General features: G+C 39.5%; 1 protein-coding gene across 3 annotated transcripts in view; it reads right to left on the bottom strand.

Moving 5' to 3' along the window:
- DIAPH3 (diaphanous related formin 3) overlaps positions 1 to 25,057 on the bottom strand; it is a 276,383-nt gene that overhangs the window by 166,646 nt on the left and 84,680 nt on the right. For all 3 annotated transcript variants that reach the window (XM_053455426.1, XM_053455428.1, XM_053455427.1), the window contains 4 exons: positions 5,252 to 5,326; positions 4,415 to 4,484; positions 3,182 to 3,318; positions 2,394 to 2,499 (listed from right to left, as the gene is read on the bottom strand). In XM_053455426.1, coding sequence (XP_053311401.1) covers positions 2,394 to 2,499; positions 3,182 to 3,318; positions 4,415 to 4,484; positions 5,252 to 5,326 — 388 coding nt within the window. The remainder of the gene's footprint in view (positions 1 to 2,393; positions 2,500 to 3,181; positions 3,319 to 4,414; positions 4,485 to 5,251; positions 5,327 to 25,057) is intronic.

Below are 25,057 nucleotides of genomic sequence, written 5' to 3'. Positions count from 1 at the left end.
ATCAAGAATGTATCAGAGGTAAGACTGCTTAACATGTACACGTTTCAGTGAGCTGCAAACATCACACATTGTACGTTGGTTACTGTGTGGCACTGTTTATATTACCTGTTTCACTGTATTTGCAGTCTTTGCATAGGGAAAGTGTTACACTCTGAGGTTTACCACAGGGTTGTATTTGGACATGGCAAGCTAGAAGGAATAAGACAACACTGTTGTGCAAAGGAATTGTATCTACATAACCGCATCTCCTATTATCTAAGGTAACCAATCAGTGACAAGACTCAACAGACCACGGAGGAGGACAGCTGCAGGGCTGCACCTTCTACCTCCCGTAAGGACTTTTGTTTGCTTTTAAAAAATGCATATTTATCTACTCAGAGTACTTTAATATGCAATATTTACTAGGGTCGTCCTTTAAGAAACAGGGAATACAAACTAAAAAGAATTATATAAAAATATCTGTTTGCGCCTTCACCTTGAATTTTTCTCAGAACATGTAGTACGTTTAAAACACAAGTAATTACTTTACTGCTCTACAAATATGTATGAATCTATATGCAGAAGAGTCATTACTAAGCACTTCAAGCCTATGTGAAGGAGAATCTTTTATAGGAAACAAATATATTATTGTTTTACAACGTATGCTTGACCTTGGATACACAGAAAAAAACAGTTATGTACATATGATTCCGTTGCACAACGTCGCTTTATCCCTTCTAGCTTGCCATGCGTCAAAAGTTGCAAAAAATAAAGATCAGAAACAAAAAAGGCGAAATATAGGCCACATCTTCACAGTGTTACTTTTTAAATTAAAAGTCTTTTTTGCCAGCTTCCCTTTTTGCTCCCTCGATACGAGGGGCAGATGTATGAAAGGGTACAAGTGTGTAGCCCTAGTATCTGTATCCGAGGAATCTTCTAGATTGTAAGCTTGTTTGAGCATGGACCCCTTACCCTTCTAACACCAGCTACCGGGGACACAGGTGACACTGGCCATTAGCCCAGACCTGATGAAGCTCTGAGGAGCGAAACATGTCAGGAGGGCTATTTGTCTGAGTTTTTAATAAGCCTGTGTCACTGGTCATAATTCAATTATTTCTGTTGTTAGGACTGCAGCCATCAACAGTATATATGATTTGATATTATTAGTGTTATACGACTGTGGGCATTTGCCCTCATGTTACAGTGACGTATACCTTTCATGGTAGGACTGGTGACACTGGTGCTTTTAAACCTCTTTTTTTCGGTTATACCTTTTAACAAATACATTAATAAAAGTTAAGTTTTAGGTTGGGGTAATAAGGGTATTTTTGATCCCGGGAACGGGATTGGTTTGTTTTTAGTTGTAATTTACCCTTGTCCCCGCTGGGGCATTATTTTGGAATTGTACAGGTGACCCTAAATGACACTTTAATGGTGTGTTGTGCATTGATTAAGGCTCTTCGTGATATTACTTGGCAAAAAAAACCCTTAATGACTAAGGTATTTCCAACCATAATCATCTGAGCTTTTTTGTTATTTTAACCACAATTTCTTTCTTGTGGTAAGTGTATTACTGGTTACAGGCATTACTGGTCTTTTATCAAGCTTTCCTAGCTTTAATCTGGAAAAAATATATTAAAAACATGTTTGCATTTTATTTTTTAAACAAGTTCCCCTCCGTTTATGTGCATTAATGGCCCAAGTACAGTAACACCTAATACACATAGGGATTTTTTTTTTTTTACATACTACCTACTTTTTATGTTTTCTTTGCACTTTTCCCTCATTTTGTTTCATTTTTATTTTTATATATATATAATGTTTTAACTTGTTTTGGAGTGACAATAGCTTTGGTTTCTTCATAAATCATAGGGGTTATTCTTGTAAGAGTTTATAACCATATGATGTCTTGGTATATGCTTGGAGTCTGTGTGTTTTTGTTTATTTTTCATGTTAACTAATTTAGAAAAAAAATATTTTTAGCATATTTGTATTCACTAGTATTGACGTGTAATTGGCATTCATTTCATCTGACAGCACAGCTCCTGTAGACAGGGGAGACTCCATGCTGTGACAGCAGGGAAATGTCATTGCTGGTACAAGAACAGACAGTATATATTGCATATGGGTTAATATGTAATATCATAATGCATAATTGAAATGCAAATATTTACAAGACCTCAAAACAAACATTTATAAGTTTAATAAAAGTTAAAGTACAACACCCCTTCTAACAAAGGTAACATGCTTCCCTTGTCCCCTCCAAGGCAAAGCCACTCTGCGCTTCTCAAAAAGGTCAAGTTCTCTAGAAAATATTCTTGCTGCATTATCAGTCGTATATATAAACATAAACATGTAGACAGCTGCAAAATTAAAAGCCTATTTCAAACATAGTATTAACAGCCAACACAAACCTGTAGATGCACTAAATTATGATGAAGGCCTTCTACGATTGGGCTGAAGCGGATAATGCCCCTTTCTTCTGCGGCTGTAGTTATGGCTTCCAAGACTTTTTCAACACTAAAATGTAATAAGATACATCATATTGTGTGATAAAAATGTCACAGCACCAAACATCCAACAAAAAAAAAAATCCCAAATCATTCGATAACACTAAAAAAGTATAACTTAGCAGATTGCTGCAAGGACACAGCAACATTTACGATGACAGCATTGTTTGTTATCATCTTGTTTCAGTATTCTTCATAAATTCAGGAAATCTAATTAAATCACTTCAAGCAGATGGTTAGAAACAAAGAACACAAGAAATCCCAATTCACTGTCGAACAGAAGTGAGAAAAAAATATATTTATTGCTTGTTAACAGTGTACTTCTGTCCTGTAAGAGATACAGTTCCAAACAAGACATAATTAATTCACTTTTCAAAGGTAACATCTTACCATGTGATTGCTGGATATCTCCCTGATGAGGGAAAGCAATTACGTTGTAATTGTTATTGATGAGTACACATTAAATTGTAACTATTAAAAAAAACCTTGGAAAAAATACCCTTAGTTCCAGTAAGTATTTTGAATGCAAACCAACATCCTGTCTCATCAATAACAATCCTAACAAAATCTACTACAAGACATGTTTATGAATACATTTTGAAATATTACCATACAGAAAGACAAATAACAGGGAAAAAACAACAATTTCCATGGTAACAGAATAAAAGTTGTGAAACATAATAATTACTTACATGTTTTCTTCTCCAACGATGCATATTGCCGACAATAGTTTTACTACATCGGTCATCATGTTGGCCTGCTTAGGTTCCATGGCTTTGGCCAATAACGACAGACTCCTTTCTTCTCCCATGATCCTGTCCAATCCATACTGAAAACACAAAATAAGATGCTATAGTTAAATGTGCAGAAGGTCATGTAGTTTAGAATGAAATCATAGAAAATACAACTAACAATCCATGCTCCCCGGTGACTAAGGACAGAAGGGGCGACCTGGAAGTAGAATTCACAAAATCCACACAAGGTACACAAACAGATTTTTCTTCCCATAACATCCTTCTTAACTAAAAACATTCATCCAACAGCCCAAGTGCACTGCCTTGGTGTTAAACTTGACTCATACTCTCCTTCTCCTTTCAAATCCTACCGCCTGAACTAACAAAATATTTCTTGAATCTGTCCTTCCTGAACACAATATATTACTAAAATAATAATAAATTCCTTTCTGATCTAACATGCTTTCACTCTTTTACCTTTCACTATTCATATGCATTCTGTACACCTATACAATAATTATTACCTGTTGGCCACTAGACTAGTCTCTTTTTCCTCCTGAACCTTACCTACAAAACGCTCAATACTGTGCCCCCTTTAACTCTGCTCTTGCTTCCAAATGGCCCCCTAACCACCCTATTAGCACAATACTGGTATTACAGGTAACTTTCTCTCTCCCCCTGTTATAATAGTGCTATGGAATCTGTAGGTGCTCTACAAATAAGATCTATTACTTCTTTTGTTTGATGTTAAATGATTTTCACACAATACATAAAAACACTAGGTTTTAAACATTTCCAGATCCTTTCTTGAAAATAATGCCGGATTAAACAACTTTGGAACAGTGAGCCAAGTAAAATCGGATGCTACTATTAACGTTTCTGTTCTGCATACCCAAAACATTAATTTCTGTCATTGGTATGCTTAGGAAAACAAACCTTCCTAGATCTGTCATTTTATTTGATGGCGGCAACTATCAGTACCAGCTTTAGTGCCAGATGGCAATGAAGTATTCACTAAAAATTTACCAACAAGCCATAATTTTTCATGATTAAAGAATTAGCTTGGGGAAGGATTTGCACCTTTTACAGAACCAAGAATGAAGTTTGTAACACTGCATTTAGCTATGAATTAAATCCTGCCGAGTAGGCAGAACAGCGCCTTTAAGTAACATATTACAGTATACACATTACCTTGTTGTTCATGAATGCCTTCAGGCACTGAATGACTTTGTGCTGAATCCGTTTTTCTATTTTTTCATGGCTAAATCAAATGTGAAAGATGAGTGGATTATTAAAATTATCTGCATTCAATTATCCACATTTGTATTTTGATAGCATTGTATTTACGCTATTATTCCTGTTCTACCATATCTAACAGTACTTAAGGACTACAAAGAAATGTAACTTTGAGATTACAAAAGAGGAAAGGGTAAACTTTTCATGTTAAAAAAATAAATAATCTGTATTCAAGAATGTCACTCGAACATTAGGCACACATTTGTCAGTTTATTATATATATATATATATATATATATATATATATATATATAGCTATTTAAAGCATCACAGCATATTCAGAGCAATTTAGAGCAATAAAGTTTAAGGCCAGATTTGGTAACTGAATTGAGTACATTGTAAATTCATTTAGTATAACAGATTTGACACAGAATCCTTAGAACATACACAGATCTAAGGATTATATAAAGATTCAGGGGATTATTCAAGTATAATACAAAATTCTAGCCAAAAATTGGCCTCTCAGGGACTCATTTATTAAGTTGGGAAGAAGTCTATTTTAATACAGGCGAACCATCTCAGTTAAGTGTTAAGTGTGTATGTTCGTACTGGTGTCCATCAGATCAGCAAGCATGTTCTCTGAATCTGTAGGGCTCCCCAGTGCTTGTTGTCCCAGTATTCAAAAAGGAGGCAAAATCAATCACAATCCAAATACACAAAATAATTGTATAATACTTTTAATATATTAAACATTTTTTAAGCTAAAGTTATATGCGTTAAAAAACAAATTACCATTTGCCATCCACCATCCGTTCCAGAATATCAAGCAACAAGCCCAGGCCATCGTGTCCAAAGCTTTCGACCCAGCTAAAATAGAAAAAAAATGTACATGTGAAGAAATGTTTGACGATACAACAAGAGATATTCACAGATCACCTATTCTATAGAAACCCAAGCTTTTGCTACACCCTGCAATGTTGCAATTCATGTGTTTAGGAATGAACCAAGGGCTCATTCTCCACAGTTACCAACTCTACTGGTGATGTAGAACAGTTTCACACAAAGTGTCCTCCTATACAGTATTATATCCTTTTATTGTATATGATTTTAGGCATACACTATTATATGTTTGGTGTGGCCCCCCATTTTCACGATGTTTTATTGTGTTGCTATGTTTAATGTTACCTTGCTCCACACGTTTGGGGAGCACAGGCTTCCATCTTAAAGTTTACTCTTCCAATCTTATCGCACCATACCCTACAGGGCAGTGCCTTTTTCCTTTACTGAGGAATTTATGCTTTTGTAGGTCTCCATGTTAGACCAATTAGCCCACTATCTTATTCTATTCATCTCTCCTCTTTCAGCTGTCTGCTCCTTCCAATTCTACCCTCCCATTCCCCCTTTGTGGACCTTTGCAATATTGCAGAATGAATAACATGCCAATGTCAAAACTTAAATGCACCTATTTAGATATTAGGAGGTTGAGTATTCCTGAGAAACGCTCCAAACGGTTATCCTACAACACATTCATTGCATTTATTCAGGAAATTCATTTTAAAGGCAGATAAGCAACCAAACCTGGAAAAACAAAGACTCTTTATCCCTCGGTATTGTACTAACACCATGGGTAAAAACTCTAAAGGAGTGGTGTCCATCGCGCAGACCTTCCCCCGGTGTTAGAGAGGAGAGTTCCTCGCAGCGCTGGCGGGAATTCTCTCTGACAGCCGGGAAAGGTCTGCGCGATGAACGCAGACAACCCCCGCTGCTAACGGCACCTCCTTCCTGCGGCAGGGGAAGTTGCCTACGCGAATCGCAGGAAAGCCACAGCGGACAGACCTACAGTCTGCACTTTAAACACTTAATAATCAACTCAGAATTCCAAATACTTTAAGGAAACAAAAAACGGATATATTTTACTGAACTTCAAGGGAATTCATAACTTTCTGTTGTACGTCCTTTAAAAGGACACGGAATAATGTATAGATTCTATAAAGAACTGGTAAAGTGGGAATGATTTGATGATTGTATTCTGTTTTTTTACAAGGATTAGGCACAGACATGTATGAAACGAATTACCCTTGAGTTCTGCAAATAGCATACACAATACCTATTGTCTGAAGCTTATAAATAAGGTTTCAAAGCTACAATGAATTTCAGTAATACGAAGCTCTATAAAATCTGTGTGGTTTGAGCATATATATATATATAAGATAAAATATTTGGCGTGTGTTTGTAAGGAACGGTAGATGCCCAGTAAAGCATGGTAAAGCCATTTTATTTTGGAAACCTCTACTACACATTATTTAATAAGTAAAAAAAACTAGAATAACCGTGCTCGTATTTAACCTAGACTCAAAATTGAAATAAATAAAAACTATAGTAGCCTTTTTAAGAGTTTTATTAACTGCAACCACCGTGAACTCCATGTATTTGTGTTTTGGGAAGGAAACCAGGTTCTAATGAAGACAAAAAAAAAGAAAAGTTTATAACATCATGGCTCTTTGTATTGCCATTCTGTTTTCGTACTTTAATAATCAACAAGCCGTATGCCTTCAAGCATCTCATAATCAAATTCAAGCATGTATGTCAGTGTGAATTTCAAGGTGCAGCAAAGAGGCCTTTGCCTCAATTCAATTTGTTTGAAAAGGCTAGGTACCTACACCGAGCTTAAATTAATTTCTTTTTTTTCTCCAGCAGGATGAACTATTATCCCAAGGGGTGCTTGATGTATGCACAGAATTTCAAATTTCTACTTCGTACTTGTTGACAGCGTTCCTAGACAAACCGCGGTTATTTAAATCTGAAGGGCTATGAATAGCACTTTAAGAGAGTGGTTTATGGAAGAATGTCAAGAAAAGCAAACGACAATAAGATATCACCATGATATCAGTGCGAAAGGTATTATACAAAACATTGAGACAACCTGGAACTACAACAACCCTGGAAATACTGCCAGGGAAGAAAGTCAGCCATGATGATGAAGATGTCAAGGTTTCAACCAAAAAGCAATGTAAAAGGCATTCATTTACTAAATAAGGGTGCCACATCCCTGTGTTTCTATAAATATAAAATATTCTGTCCGACAAAGGGGAAAACCTCAAGACAGATATTTTATAAGGCAGTCAGAGAAAGCGATAGGGGATTTATGGTAGAGCTCCATATTAGAGCCTGAGATTAGATTAAATCAGATGTCCCCTAAAGGTTGGGGGATATTCTAACCAATGCAAGACAGACCTTGAATTCAAACTCATAATCTTTAAAGACATGCAAAATACTGGACATAAGTGCAAGGAAAATTAAAGCATAATGATTTTACGGCCTGTACAAACACCTCTGTATAAAGGTGTAGAAAGGGCTGGTGACATTACAAAACCTGATATATGCTCTTTAAACAGGGAACCGAAAATTTAGAGCATTCCAAATAATACATCTAGGTTCTTCTCACTTTAATACGAAGTTTATTTCTGTTATTTTCTTTTGAACAGTATATAAGAGTGCCACCTTGCTGTAGCATCATGTTTCGCTGCTGTAACCTCAGATAATTAAGAAAATGGCTTTACAGAAGAACTGAGAAGTTAGCCATTTGTAGTGCATGATGTGCATGTATAGTGTGCCAAAACAATGAATCCTGGGTACTGGCAGAACGCCACATGCTCCTGCATACAGGCTTCAATCAAATGAAGAAAAAAAAAATGCAAATTGGAAAAACAAGCCTGGATCTTCCTTTAGAGGAGGCTGATGTGATGTCTGGGCTGGGCGATTGTATATAATGGTAAAAATGAACATGTGACATTATGATTTTCAGCAATGAGCTTTTGCTGCACCTGGGAAAGGAAAGAAAGAGGAGAAATGCTAGAAAGAGAAGAAATAGAAGAAAAAAAAATTGCTTTTGAGTCTTCTGCAACTGTCTTTCCTGTTTTACCCTACTCAGACTCTTCTGCGCTACCTTACAAGCAGCATTATGATCTATATGGCTTTAGCATCACTAAGTAATTTAGAAGGACCCTGAAGCAGATACCTCTCATACCTACTATGGTGGAAAGCTGACACGCAAAAAAAAATAAATCACAAAAAGAAATGGTCAGCGCGACAATGCTGTTTATGTAGTGTAATAGCCTCAGTCAATGGTAAAATTCATAGTGCAAATCATTTAGCATAATAACACAACTAAGCATCCGTTAACCATAAGTGTAATAAAGATTAGGTTAGGCTTTGCGTATAAATTAAACCGCTTAATAATAAAGCATACCTATTGCTTTTGTGAAAACTTAGAACAGCAGTTTATATGCCATATCATGCCAAGCCCTAGATTCTTGTATCTTTGTGCAAGTAACATTCCCTCTTAACCTTCGAGACTTCAAAGCCAGAAAATACATACTCTTGTTGAAATGTGTATTAGAACAGTCTTCCCTTTCTGTAATGTAAAAGGGAATACTTTTAACACTTCTGGCCTCTTTACTTTGTTCAAAACTAGACATACTACACTGTGCTGCCCTCACTGTATCACTTGTGGGCCTCAGTCTTCTCCTGTAGAAGTAACTCTATGGACTGAAAAAAAACAAAACAAACGTATAGCATCACACATTGTGAAATTAAGCAGGAACAAAATAACTATTGAGGCAAAGCCAAACACGTGTTGGTGTAATATACTACAAAAAACCCAAGCACCAGGTCACTTTGGCAAAGAATCACATGCTGTCGCGTCCAGGGTTTCACCTTCTCTACACAAGGTAGTTTTTGCGTCCAGCTACTGGCTCTATACAGAGCCACATTTCTCTCATTTGCAGTGCCAGCTCAAATGGACCACGTGGCCCCGCACTCGTGGTGTAGGAGCTCCTACATTCTGTCACATGTAATGCCAATATATTATTTATTATCCACAACTGCTACAAGGCCTGGTTATCTGCAATTAGCGATTTGTCCAGCTTTGTGGGAAGGACATAAGTTTCATAAACTAAAGGGGTGCAGTGTAATTACATGGGCCGTGACAGGCAACCATCAAAGCTGAAACACTGACAGACTTTCCATAACACTAATTAGTGCGGAACAATCACACTTCAGTTTGATTAATGACACAGGTCACACTACATTGGGTACGAGAAACGAGGCTACACTGGCAGCGCTGCTCTAATTGGGGTCAGGAGACATCATAATCAAAATCAGTGTATTGCCAAGGGAAGAAAAAAATATCATTGGGACAATTTGTCTGCGTGTAACAGAAGACTGAAGTACATTACGTTGCTCTATTTAGTCTCTAAAGAGTAACTTTACAGCCCCTAATCACTGCATCAAGAACAGGTGCAAATAAAAGCTTGGTGCAGGCCATAATTGTATTAAGTGCAGGTGATAAATGACTCCAAGAGACTACTGGAAATTGGTTTCTGATGCTATATTAAAGCTGACCTTCAGGTTTAAAGCATCAAATTTGTTATTTCGCGGCATAGAAAATATGGCACCCTCTGAGTTTATTTATATTTGTTTTATTTGGAATGAGTTTAGCAAACAATATTTTATATGTTAATTCTAATGTATGAATTAACATTGCAGGATTTTTTCCCCCCAAAATGTTAAACAAAAAAAATACAAAAATGGAGCAGTAATGGCAGGAAGCAACATCTATTGTAAATATTTTATTTTCCTTCAGTGACACATTTGAAGAATAGCCTAGTTTTGTGAAAACTATGGCGCAGTCTTAATGGGATTACAAATTTGGGACACCTGAGCCTTTTACTGAGATTTTCCTACAGAACGTCTTGGAGCTTGCAAAGACGGGGAAGATTTACTATTTCTCTACTTAATTTCCACTCCACTAGCATGGTTCCTTTTGTAACATTAAGATTATGTCAGCTTTGTTTTTGTGCACTTTATATTCGGAATCTTCACAAAAAAAAAAAAATGTCTAACAGCTCTTGTTCAGGAACTCAGCATCTCCTTATATCATCACTTTATGTCAAGCAATTTGCTAAAATTTAAGCTTTCCCCAAAGTCTCCAAGATCATACAAAAATACGGTCGCGACCCAAGCAAGGAAGATAGGAGCCTAGCTGCAGGGAAACTATTTAGCCCACGACGCATGACTGATTACTGGAAGGTACAGGCTGGGCTTGAGAGTACCAATAGGACTGGTAAATGCAAACAGGATCGAGTGCTGAGAAAGGCTGTGCCAAGGCAGGACAGCGACTTAGCCAGGAGGGCAGAACAGACTGGAAGCTCGTGGACAGGGCAAAAGCTAGAAGGGCCGGGGCGCCTGGCAGCATGGCCCTCCGACAGTGGCGCCGCAGATACCAACTGGTCAGGGGGCCAATGACTACAGTCATTGACTTGAGTTACAACACAAAGCTGCAACACTTACGCAAGGCCCCGTTTACAGAAAGCAGCAGCTACTTATAGTGCAGGGCTGCACAGGATAGGGGTGTTAATGAGGCCCAACTGACACCATCAAAAGCGGGAAGAGCGGCCACTAGAGGCTGAAAATTGAACTAGCCATAAAACCAATATAATTCATTCAGGAGCAAGAGAATGCAAGGTGGAACCATGCCACTAACCAAATACTTGAGACCTAAAGTGTTGCATATGACATTTCTGTATGTATATATGTATGTGAGTGTAATATATATATATATATATATATATATATATATTATACATACATACATATACACACACTAATGATTTTATATTATTTTACATGATGTCAAACTATTCCTAAGGCCTCACGGATTTATTTTGCCCACCTGTAATTCAAATCTCACAACAAGACAAAATCCAACCAAATCAGACCACAGAGGAGAAGGGTATCTGCCAAGGCTGTCCAGGACAGTACAAAGACTAACTTTAAAAATATTGCTGATGATTGTAACATCATACACATTAGTTGTAAGCACTGCTCTGAAACAGTTAAATGGGACCAGCTTTTTATAATAAAAGAGATCTACTATAGCATTACCCACGTTTAACTATGTGCAAAAACTAGGTGCTCGGGACTGCAGCTTAAATCCAAGGGTCCTGACAAAGGCACAGTACAGGGGTGATCATCTCACAAAAACTATTTACAGCTCGGCTAATCATATCCTTCTTGGGCTTTGCTTATTGAACTGATGATGAAAAATCTCTCGCTGCTGCAGTGAACTATGGTTTTCTGTGAACTGCTGTCAAGACTTTAGACCTCCACACTCAATATTACTTTTAGCACTGGCAATTTTCTATACACCGAGGTACACAAGATACATTTTAAATTTCCTTGCAACACACGGCGGGTAGCACATTCTGCCGCTAATCACAGGAAGGCAAGACAGGATTACACGGTACTACTAATTTAACTTTAATAGTAACATCGTTTAAATCTGGCATTAGATCATTTCTCTTCGGTGCTGGGAAAAGCGATACTCATATGTTGTGTTATGGAGCAAAGTCGCAGCCAGAAGCATAACCTTAAGAAGTAAACATTCTGGAGTGTTTGGAAAACAAAGCTGGAATGCTCTGATAATTGCCGAAAGCAGCATTCCACTACTGCTTTTTCTCTATGACAGCAGATGGAGGAACCTAATAGATTAGCTGTTGGGGCTCGATGTATTTAGGAAACCATGTAGCCACGGCTGCAAGATTTTTGTAGGTGGCTCCCACCTTTCATGCCATTTTAATCCCTATTGTATATCGTACAATTATTGGAGGTTACGGATCCACGAGGGAAGAAACATCTCTCCCTCTTATCTTATTTCTCATTAGAGTCAACCAAAACATAACTACATTAAAAAACATATATATATATATATATATATATATATATATATATATATATATATATATATATATGTTAACAAGGATAATTTCACAGAGGGAACGTTAGGAACATTAATGAAAGCAGTTAGTTGTCTATGAAATGTTAAGAATGAGAAAAGTAATGGGTGGGGAAAGAAGATCTGTAGCGTGTTACTGAACGGTAAACAGTACAGAGTACAGCTTCACATCACAGATTTGTGATAACGTGTAGCTGGTTTTAGAGCTTCATGTCTAAATTGTCTGGATCTTTTATTCCTGCATAGGAATGAGCCATGTGGTGTGGCCAAGACTCCTTAGTATGTATTGGTTTTGGACCACTGATAAGTTTCTATACCATCCTTTCATCTTTGACCACAATTCAACAGTGCTCACCAGCCAACGACTATTGTATTATTTATGCAACAGGTCCCTGCGGATGGGGCAGTAGCATAACCCGGGCTGGCTTTCCATTCTCTAGGCTTCTCTTAAGTGTTGCTCTGGCGCCTTGATCTCATTTCGATTATCTAACACTAAGTTTTGTACTATAACAGGTACTCAAGGTTATTTTACATTCAATATCTCCATTGCTCTTATTGTATGCATTATGTAGCACTGTCAAGTACATTGACACAAAGCACCGCGGTAGGAAACAAGAGTGCATTCTCTCCCAGGCTTTAGATGCATGTTTTGTACATTTCTCTTCTATTATCAGTGTGACCAGAGTGAGGAAAACAGATCTTCACGTCACCAGGGCTCTTCTACCATTTCTTGTAGGGTTTGTTGCACAGCTACCATTTTCTTTTTAAAGAATTATGAACAGGAACAATAAAACAATGAACCAATATAAAGACAAAGTAGTACTGTACTGTATAATTAAGGAAGCTTTCAAGACAGGATAAAGAACAAACGAATTACAGATTTCACAAGAACAATTTGGGGTAAATTTTTTAATTCAATGAGTGCAGACTGACAGACGCACGTCTTTATTTACAAAGCAGCTCCTACTTTGAATTACCTGGCATAATTCACAATAATAAACATAACGCAGGCAGCTAACCGCAATTTTATTTTTTAGGGAGGAAAAAATTGATGTTGTCTAAGTAGACCAAACGCCTCACAGCTGTCTGCCTCCCCACTTCCCCCCATTTTCATTTCACATTGTATAAAACAACCATATGCCCTTAAGAGCGCAAAAAAGATCAAATCTGTTGCACGTAATTTTCTGGAACAGCTGTTTTCCAAATTAAAAGAAAAAATATCTGATAAATCAAATTATAAATGCCAGCGTAACAGCACACTTTATCTTGATCAGCTACAAAACGTCTGTCTCCATGTAGCAGAGACGGTTATACGTAGAAAACATCCATAAAGCCAGAAGAAATTAAAGTCCCCAGATCAATCCATTAACTGATTCAATGCAAAACTGTTCTTCTGAAACCACATCATACAAGATGCATAAAACTAATCACTTCCATATTAGTTAATTTGGAAGCTCCATCATACCAATGGCTTGTCTGCCACCACTGTGTCCTTATGGAAGGCTTTCCCTTTACATATTTTTCATTACTAGTATCATTTATCAGATTACGGTCAAGATATATAGTTGAACGGGGCCTTTAAATTTTGCCCCTTGAAAAGGGCATGAATGCTTCATAAGAATCCACACTATGCATCTTCTGCACCATGTCCCAGGTGTGCAGCTCCTTGTTTGGCTGTATTCACTTAAAGCAGGCATGTCCAAACTTTTTTCGAAGAGTGCCAGATTTGATGAAGTGAACATGTGCGAGGGCCGACCATTTTGCCTGACATTTTCTGAACCATTAAAATTAAATGCAAATTAACTATTTTATGCAAAGTTTATTGAAAACGGCATACCACTTCTATCCCTTTCTCACTATCTCCCCTCCCTACCCCCTTCTCACAATCTCCCCTCTCCCTCCCTACCCCCTTCTCACAATCTCCCCTCTTCCTCCCTACCCCTCCTTCTCACAATCTCCCCTCTTCCTCCCTACCCCTCCTTCTCACAATCTCCCCTCTTCCTCCCTACCCCTCCTTCTCACAATCTCCCCTCTTCCTCCCTACCCCTCCTTCTCACAATCTCCCCTCTTTCTCCCTACCCCTCCTTCTCACAATCACCCGTCTCCCTCCCTACCCCCTTCTCACAATTTCCCCTCTCCCTCCCTACCCTTCTCACGATCTACCCTCTCCCTCCCTACCCCCTTCTAACGATCTACCCTCTCCCTCCCTACCCCCCTTCTCACGATCTACCCTCTCCCTCCCTCCCCCCATTCTCACGATCTACCCTCTCCCTCCCTCCCTACCCCCCTTCTCACGATCTACCCTCTCCCTCCCTCCCTACCCCCCCTTCTCACGATCTACCCACTCCCTCCCTACTCCCTTTGTAGGTCACTTACTGTCAACTCCTGTGTTGGGAGCGTGAGGCGTTTGTCTCGGTTGCCGGCGCTTCACTGCTGAGTGCCGGCATGACGTCATATGCCGGCGCTCAGCGTGAAGTGCCGGCACTCGAGACAAACACCTCACGCTTCCAACACTGCACTCTGGGCAGCGCAGAGGCAGGCGGCGGTGGCAGCGACGGCGAGCAGAGGAGTCCTGGATTTCTGTCAGTCAGGGGGGCCCAAGAGGTGCCGAGCGGTCGTTTTCAGCAACCGCTCGGCACCCCTTGGGCCCCACTGACTGGCAGAACTCCAGGGCCCGGTCGCAGTCGTGACCCCGGTAGTTCCGCCACTGCCTACAATTTCTTCATCAGATGCCCTTGTGGCTGTGTGTGCCGGCGCAGGGAGAAGGAAAGCCCAAATCTAGCGACGTCCGAGATCGCAAGATTTGGGCTTTCCTTCTCCCTCCGCCGGCACACACAGCCACAAGGGCATCTGATGAAGAAATTGTGTAGGGGAGGGCAGGGGCGTACCTAGAGTATTTGGCACCCGGGGCGGATCCTGTATGTGGCACCCCACCCCCACACTTTAAAACTACCTGGCCGAAACTGAATATGACCCCCCCACACACCATAAAAAAATCTAACACTTTTATTTAAAGTAAGTAACACACCAAAATAGGACAAAACAATTAAATAACAATATATATATATATATATAATTGTTAACAGCAATCACATTCCTATCATGCCCAGGCATACCCAGATTCCAGGAGGCACTCGCAGACTTGGCATGATAGGAGTATGATTGCCTTATCTACCCCTTCTCGCTCCCTTCTGCCCTATCTACCCCTTCTCACTCCCTTCTCCCTATCTACCCCTCCTAACTATCTACCCTCTCCCTCTTTGAAGTTCACTTACCTTTCAGGAGTCCTGCGGTGGGGGTGCAAGGCCTCGGTCTCCCAGCTCTGCCACTGTATGGAACAGTATAGAGTGATGGGAGTTATGATGTACTTTAGAGCATAATTATATAATGAAAAATACATTGGAAATGGTACAGCATAACACCCATCACTCTCACACATTTACCAATCCACACGCACATACCAATCCACACGCACATACCAATCCACACGCACATACCAATCCACACACACATACACCAATCCACACACACATACACCAATCCACACACACATACACCAATCCACACACACATACACCAATCCACACACACATACACCAATCCACACACACATACACCAATCCACACACACATACACCAATCCACACACATACACCAATCCACACACATACACCAATCCACACACACATACCAATCCACACACACATACCAATCCACACACACATACCAATCCACACACACACACACCAATCCACACACATACACCAATCCACTCTCACTGTATGCTTTCCTACCTTTCCTCTTTTCTCCTTTCTGCTCCTTTTCCTGCTCTTCGCTCCTCTTCTTCTTCAGTTCTTCCTTCTTCTTCCGAGGGCACGGGGTTCAGAGGGCACGGACAGCGGTGGGCGCGGCTTCAGTGTTGTGCGCCGGGATCTGACAACAAACCCCGGTGCACAACAGCTGTTGCCGCGCGGATCGCAAGGGAGCGGTATCGGAGGTCTTTAACAGACCTCCGGCTCCCTTGAGTGATTTTAAGCCAGGTTCAAGGGAAATCCTTGAACCGGCTTAAAATCACTCAAGGGAGCCGGTGGTCTGTTAAAGACCTCCGATACCGCTCCCTTGCGAGCCTGCTCCTCCAGCGGCGGACATTACTGTCCGTCTCTGGAGGGGAGCCGGCAAGTTGGCACCCCTCTGATGAGCGGCACCCGGTGCGGACCGCCCCCCGCTAGGTACGCTACTGGGGGAGGGTTAGATTTCAACCCTGTTTAAAGTTACTGTAGACGAGGGTTGAAATCTAACTCTCCCCTACACAATTTCTTCATCCGATGCCCCTGTGGCTGTGTGTGCCGGCGCAGGGAGAAGGAAAGCCCAAATCTCGCGCTTTCCTTCTCCCTGCGCCGGCTGATGACGCCAAGTCCCGTGGCTCACCTGGGGGCCGTATCAGTCCGGAACGCGGGCCGCAATTGGCCCGCGGGCCGGACTTTGGACATGCCTGACTTAAAGGATACCGATTGGTGCCATGATGTATGGGATACGTGACTGGCTCCTGAAGACCACTGCGTTTTTGCATGTACTTTTCATGCCCCATCCCGTCTAAAGCCCTTGAAACTTTATCTCCACACATTGCGTTGTAGAATACATCACTTAACACAGTTCTGTGTCATCTATATTATCAATTTAATAAGGCCAACTAGGGCAGTAGAATATAAAATTAACCTTGAAGAAGAAAACTGGGGCAATAACTGGGGAACGTCTGCAATGAAGGCATCTACTTTCCAGGCAAAGAAAAATCATTTAAAGGGATACTTGGTGCCACAATTACAATTCTATCATCATAAAATAGCCATCATGAAGGTATCAACTATTTTAGTTTTTTTTTCCTTTCTTTTCTTCTTCTAAAAAATATGGTTTAAGTATCCATAAAGAGTTTAAATAATATAAACAGCCGCCCAAATGTAACCACTGATCTGCTAAAACAATAAAAAAAAATATAATAAAAATAAAAAAAGCAGATTTCATTCACATTTTTTTGTTTGGCAATATATAAATATCTTTAAAAGAACCCTTAGAAAGTAGTGGAGAGGGGTTGAGCCACAAATCTTATTTGTAATTAAAAAACAGCACAGTACTTTCCATGATTTAATCTGTAAGTGCAAAATTCAATCAGGAGATCTATGTGTTCGGCTCTTCAGCTATTCTGAGCTAGTTTCCCTCTGTTTAATGTTCCTATGAACGAATGTGCACAAGAGCTATGATAATACAAAAGTATTTACCCACCACTGAGAGCGTATTTCATCTTACAGTATGGGGAATAATTATTTCCACTTAAACAACTTATCAACAAATAATAAAAGTATACGACTGTGCTAATGCTTTAACCTCCTCAGGGCGAGTGTTTCTTCCGACTAAGACAAGAATAATTTTGAATTAACGTTTTTGTTGAACCATAATTCCCATTCTCTAATTTAGTTCTAATTTTTAAGGCCAAGTAAAATTGTTCTTTTTTAATCACACATGTACAATGAACAAAATGTTAAGAAAGGAAGTTTTGCTTTACTGAGAGGGTGGTAGATAAGTGGAATAGCCTAATATATGGTCAAGGGCAAAATGTTGATGGCTAGGTGACTGGGTCAGAGAATCTCCCAAACTACAGCTCCTGTGAGGTGTTCACGGTCTGCAGAGGTCAGTACCCATCAAAAGTGGCGCAAGGAAGGAAAAGTAGTGAACCTGCGACAGGGTCATGGGCTGCCAAGGCTTAACGTCTTGGTGCCAGATACCACAGCACACATTCAGAGGTCTAGTGGAGGTCGACAGTTCAGGGCTATTTTGGCGGCAAAAGGGGGACCTACGCAATATTAGGAAGGTGGTCATAATGTCATTGCTTATCGGTGCACAACTAAGATCATGGGTAAAGAAAAAACTTTGGTGCGCTAAGCTAGTCTCAGGCTCAAATAATACAAATGTATAATATGAGGCCTACCAAACCGTGTGAGCATGCTACAAATACAGTGTGTTGGCTGTGCAGTGTGTACAAAAAACGCTTCTCACCCTAATAACATTGGCAACAAATATATAAACATAATATAAATAATGTTATATATAAATTTATATTATGTTTATATATTTGTTGCCAACTTTATTAAGGTGAGAAGCGCAGACAGTTTTAGTTTTTTGTAAGATCATGGGTGATAAAGTTAACAGGAGATTTAATGGAAAAAAATACATATATTCCTTACAACCAAAGCATGGTAATGAAAAGGATTTAAAAGAATGGTAGGAGTCTTCAGAGTAAGCTAATTTAAAGCTATTATTACCAGAGGAATACCTTTTACCTTTCAACAGATACAACAAAAGGGATCAGTATGTTAATATTACTGAAAAGTACTCATAAAGCAGAAATAGAGCTGAGGTTAAAGGCTACTGACCAGGTACACTAATCTGACAGCATAAAAAGTATGATCAATGGCATTCAATTTGGCTTTTAAGGTGTTGCAAAAAAATATCTAATTTTAACATGTAGAAAATTAGGAATACCAAGGCCTTTTCACCTTGCTGCTTCATTACATTAAAGGGGAGGCTGTCACATTTCAGATCATCCCCAATTCCTTTATTTATGTGCACTAAGATCAGATCTCACACTTTTCCCCATCCTTACATATTACATTTCTGTCCACTAAATATAGCTATGTTTAAAGACCATTAAATGTGCCAAATTGTGTTAAATGAAGACAAACCAAAACAAAAAAACAGCTGGATACGGAAACCTTTCCTACAAACATTTATTGTAAAATCTTTTTTTTGTAGTAGCAGACAAAGCGGATCTCCACGACCAGCTACGAACGACATGCATAGTTTTTAACAGTGATTGCGTCCCAGCTGCCATAGCCATCTTCAGGGGTGGGGTAAATGTTATCTTCGGTCCCCACATAAGTGGGAGTTTAACATTTGTTTCTATAGCACCCACAGGCTTTTTGATACCCAGTCACAATCACTGCTGTGCGCTTAAGGCATCGGCATTAAAAGTTATTTTTATATATTGTATTACATGAACTTATTGCAATATGGTCACTGATAATTGAGCTGTCTCAACCATCAGTTGCCAGCAGTTCCGATCACTGATATACAGTTACTTTAACCTAACCCTACCATACAACCATACACAACTCTTTCACTTTCTATTAACAGTACCACAACACTACTCATAACACTAGTGTTATCTTTGGATATTCATGGTCTTTAAAGCGGGGGTGCGGCCTATATTCGGGATTTAGTGCAGGGATGCGCAGTTCGTGTTTTCATTTATCCCCGCTGCGGGTAAGGAGGAGACCTGGATCTCCAGCCATGGATGTCTGCGCAATGTGCGTAGACAACCTCTGCTGCTGGCACTTCCGCCGAGCCTTTCTATGGCTAAGCACCGGCGTGACATAACCTTCTGTCATAGAAGCCCCGGCGGAAGTTTCGGCAGTGGAGGTTGTCTGCGCCCATCCACCGGCCGGCCCCGCTAGACACCAGGGAGTCTGGGGGTGCATTAGTAAGTCGGGGGGTTTGCACTTCTAGGAAGCAGAGGGGCATATGTGGGGTATCACAGTGGCATATCTAGGGGGTATAAAGCATATCAGGTGCAGAGTGGCATATCAGGGGTTATAAAGCCTATCTGGGGCACAGAGTGGCATATCTGTAAGTAAGGTGCATTATGAATTAAGGGGGGGCTTAAAATGGCTACTGGTTTTCTGTCTGTATATAACATATGCAGACAAACTGTATGATAAAGATAATTAAAGATATTAAAGATTTCTTTCTTTAAAAATATTTTTTTTCTTTAAAAACAGCAACAGACTTTAAGGGTGCAGTCTATTTGCGAGCCAATAAGGTATTTTAGAATCATGTATCCTAATGCTGTATGTGGCGCATAATAAAAAAAATGTGCTAATTAAAACAGTGAAAATGTTTCCCAGGAATCACGGTTAAATGAAATTATATGGAAACTGCTGAAAATGCCCTAGCCTCCCATGGGGGAAAATATGGCCAGGTCTCTGGCTCTCAAAAGGTTAAATAGTTTAATATACATTCTTTGATAATGAGGCTGCCTGAGAGTCTCCATTCAAGTTGCTGATTAGTTCAGACTTGATTACACAATGCGAGTGGAGATACTACACAAACGTTACATAAAGGGCACTGCTAATTATATATTGTAAACTGACCCAATAATCATAATTTTCATAATGGTTTTAACAATTTTTAATTACAAACTAAATGTTTTAATTACTACAGTTCATATTTATTGCTATTCAATGTAATCCTCCTAATACTAAGTATTAAGAGCCCACTGGCCTCCACTAAATGATGGGAATCAATGAAACTAAACTTAAAACAAATGAAGGTTAGTCACACTAGCGGCTTTACTACCAGTTTAGGTGGCGTAACCGTGTTTTATAAATACTAAGCTATAGACATGCTGATATGTACAAGAACCATTTTGTTTGCTCGAACCTATATCAGTAGATAAAATACGAGAAGCCATAAACAAACATTGGCAGCAATTTCCTACTGAACAGTACATTAAAGTAAATAAGACAATCATTTCTAAGTCATGCTGTCAACAACAATGCTTTCAACAAATTATGTGCTGGAGACTATAATGTAGTCTTGTTCTCTTTTATATTCCTATGTTTATTTTTTTTTATCAATAAATAACAATTACGATTGCCAATTATCCCACAGTCAGGAGTTCCTGGCTAAAACTGAAAAACACAGTCTGATTCTTTACAAGTACAGCGCCATAGAAGCCTGCTACGGTAATGAATCTAATAGGCTCAGCTCTTCCCAGTACCAAATTATTCACAGCCCATGAAAGCAAAACTCACAACAAACGAGTGTTAGAATACTTAGTAAGTAGTAATTCAATACACACTTTGGCTGCAACTTATAGCTAATAATTAGTAGGAAAAGGGTCCCATAGAAACTAATGGGAGCACAGTTTGTAAAAGCACACGGAGAGCATCGCTAAACTCTCTGAAATATCATGGAAACTAGTGCCACCGCTGGCTGAGAGTATCTGTGTGTGCTGATGGGAAGTTTGAGGATTTTGCAATAAACCTTCACAAATGAGTTGCACAATCAACCCAAGGCAATTTGCAAAGACTTCTTGATACTCATATGGAAGGGTTTTTTTTTTCCCTACACCGTGTTAAATATGTTTTATAAATCACATTCACTTCCCAATGCAGACTTGTGATAAACCATGGTTTCCTATACATGTCTGAGTTTTTGACAAGCTGCTCCATTCAGTTAATGTTTACAACCGATTTCTTTCAACCCAGAGCATATGTGTAACGAAACACTAAATACGCTACAGGTAGAGATCAAACCTTGTATCATGCAATCCACACGTCAAGCCACTCTGCCGGAAGAGGGGACAAAACAGATAAAGGTAACTGGAGAATGCACGCATTTGTGGACTTAAAATTGTTTTGTTTATTATTCCAGATTAAGGTTTCCGTTATAACACGCTCATCCTTTTGTCTTCAAGCTGCTCTGCAGTCTATTTTATAACATTTGGCACATAAACAGTTAATACACCAGATGCTACCCCTGGCATTCATGCTTACTACTACCCGCAGGGTAATAACCAGTTTTAATGTTCCCAATAGGAGGGTGAAAATAAAATTCAAGTTGCAGACGTTTGCTCACTAATGCAACATGGTTGGTTTGTTAAATCAGTAGCGGAAAAGGTTTGTGGCTCACATGAACCGGTGTTTATTATCAGTATCTGTTTAATGAATGCCTGCCTTCCTTTTTAAAAGTAGATTTTTCACACCTGTTTGGGATTCTGAAGCAAATCGCGCTGCGGTAAACGCAAGCCCAACGACTAAATTATGAAAAGAAATGATTAATTAGGAGCTGCGGGTGTGTGTGTGTGTAGGGGGCACTCAAGCTCTCTGAAATGCCCAAATAACTAAAAACACACCCCGATAATAATAATAATTGCTAATAATAAGCATAAGTCCAAACTGCAACAATTTAAATCGCAAACAAAATATTTAGACAAATAAATAGAAGACGGAAAACACAAAATGTCCAAATAAGAGGAAACAAATAATTTCCCTCCATTTTTGCTCACTTATATGTAGAATTGGCAGAAAAAAAGAGAAAAGAAAAAAAGTGTGGAATAGTAGTATCCTAACAACATTACACAAGCACAGATTCAACTGCCCTATAATATGAGGCTGTGGAAGAGGGACCATGGAATTTCCCTTGGTAGAGTTGGCATAAAGGCTCGGTTATCCACTAAGGGGCAAAAGACATCTTAATTTTCTAACAAGTTGGCATAGATGACCCCTGGGACTTGCACCACATAGACCCGGGTGTTTTAGAGAGATGATGGTAGTGTTTGAGACCAAGGGGCACCTTTTTTTCATAATTATCGGGGAATGCTCAGTAATGCAACCTTCTTACCATTAAGTGTTTGTCGTCTTCATTCTCAGCCTACACTGATCTCCTATACTCTATCATATCCCAGTTTCCCTCAAAAAAAAACAAACAGGCAGTTCCTATAGCTTTTATCATCTAAAGACAGCAGAAACTACTACCCCGATATCAGGAAAAGCTGGCACACCTATGTTTGCACACTGGAGACATACAGACCTTTGACAGATACATTGCAGACCGTACTGGATGGACCCAACTGTTTAGCAACACTATCCACTTTAGGAGGTTATGATGATTTACAACACATTTTTCTGCAGAAGCATGGTGCTTCAGAGATGTCAAATAACGGTACCTACTTTGCGTTGGAGCTTCTTTTTGTTTGGGGCTTTTTATTTTTTGCTCCTTTTAATCTTACTCTTGTAAAAGTGCAAAAAAATAAGTCCTTATGCCTGGAGATAATATATTGTTGCTTTGGACCATTTGGGGTTTGCAACAGTTGGACAGAGTGTGACGTTTATTCTCATGTGAAGCTGTGACATATAAAGAATTTACAAATATAAAATGGTGCAAGCGCAGATTGAACGTTTTCTATTGAAATGGGGAACGGTTAGCATTTTTTTCGTGTTTTATGCTGAGGGGGGAAAATAGTTTTCCACGTGACTTTCCCCTTTCATGTCAAAGCAGGGTCACGTAAATTAACTTGGATGCGTACACTGTGTAAAGCACAGATAATCTACTAAAGCTCGATTGCCAGCACAAAGAAATAAACATGGTTTATTTTTAAATGCTATTTTCCTTTTTATTTTTTGAAGACCCCAGAAGCATTTCTAACACAGACGTGTTTGTTAACTGTAGTTTATGGATGTGCTTTTTAATGTTTATTGTGCTGGATTGGCTGTATTGTTTGTTCGTAGTGCTTTAGCAATGTGCCTACATTTTCCCCCTCTTCGTTTTGCCGACTTTATTCATCAGTTGTAAAAGACAGTGAACATCAAAGAAGCCTAATGCAGAAGATGATATGCACCCTTGGTGGGCAACAAATTAACAAAACATCAGAGAGCCCCTCCTGAAACATTTCACTCGGCCATATAAGAGTCAAATAACTTTTAGAGCTTTTACATATCATACCCATATGGCATAATGTTTGTGGATCTAATGTTCCAGCCAGTGCCCCTCCACTAACAAACATGCCAACATGATGGCTATAGGATTCAGGGCACCTTCTGAATCAGGTTTACACAAGGCCAATGAGGAAGTACTTCTTCTAGTGCCCTCTGTATTACACTACCAAATTCAATAGTTTGTGGTACTCTGTTTGTGGTACCCAAAATAATTAAGGGTACCTAATTAGATTAGGAAACATTATTACAATGCATGTTCCCGGCCGGGGTATGCTTTGGAGTTTGGAGGGTAGCTGTTTTTACAAAACCTTACAATTCAACAATACCATAAAACAGGGTTCAACAAACCTCAGGCACTAGGTCACCATGGTGACTAGAATCCAATTTCTGGCTCACAGGGTTTTGTAGGACAAGGGGGTAAAAACTGGCCATGGCTGGCATTGTGAATCAGGCAACCTATGCTTTTCTGTGGGAATGCGGTGAAGCGGTAATGCATATTATATGACCGCGCTTGGCGGCTCTCGGCACCCGATTTACTGTCTTCCCACAGGAAACCATAGGGTGCTGGATTCAGGAGTGCAAAAGGGGGAGTAGTGTGTGTGTGTGAATACTGTAGTGTTAAAGTCAATATGTTTCTGGGTATATGTATAGTGCTGGAGTCGGTGTGTGTATACTGTAGTGTGAGCATTTGTATGTATGTGTTTATCCAGAGAGTAAGTTTGTGTGTAAATGTATAGTCAGTATGTCTACTGTATTGTATATGTGTGCAGTATGGCACTAGTATATATTTTATTAGTATGGTATGAGTATGTATATCAGCATACAGTGCTAGGGTGTATGTATTAGTGTATGGGGTGAACATGTATGTTCATGTGTAGAATGGTGGCCTGCGTGTGTTACTGTAAGGTAACATGAGCGTAAGATTTAGCATGTGTCTTCTACTGTATGTTCTTCGAGTGTAAAAAGATAAGTTAGTGTATGGCAAGGCTCAACAAACACTGGCCAGGTCTCAATGGAGAATATAAATCACTTCCTGGCCCCTGGGAAGCAGCCCCCCTGATTAGCTATGGTGGTGGTGAGGCGTGTGCCACAGGTGCACAGTGTTATGTGACCCCCGCGGTGGTAGAGAGGCAGCTGCAGGCAGCTTATACACAGCGTAGACAGGTCTCCACAAGGTAGGATGGAGCAGTGTATGTATGTGTATGTTCACTAATATAATATAAGATGATCACATATTTAAGCAGAGTTTAAACA

The sequence above is a fragment of the Spea bombifrons genome, chromosome 2 (assembly GCF_027358695.1).
Source record: "Spea bombifrons isolate aSpeBom1 chromosome 2, aSpeBom1.2.pri, whole genome shotgun sequence".
Lineage (NCBI taxonomy): Eukaryota > Metazoa > Chordata > Amphibia > Anura > Pelobatidae > Spea > Spea bombifrons.
This window is presented reverse-complemented; position numbering and strand designations above follow the sequence as displayed.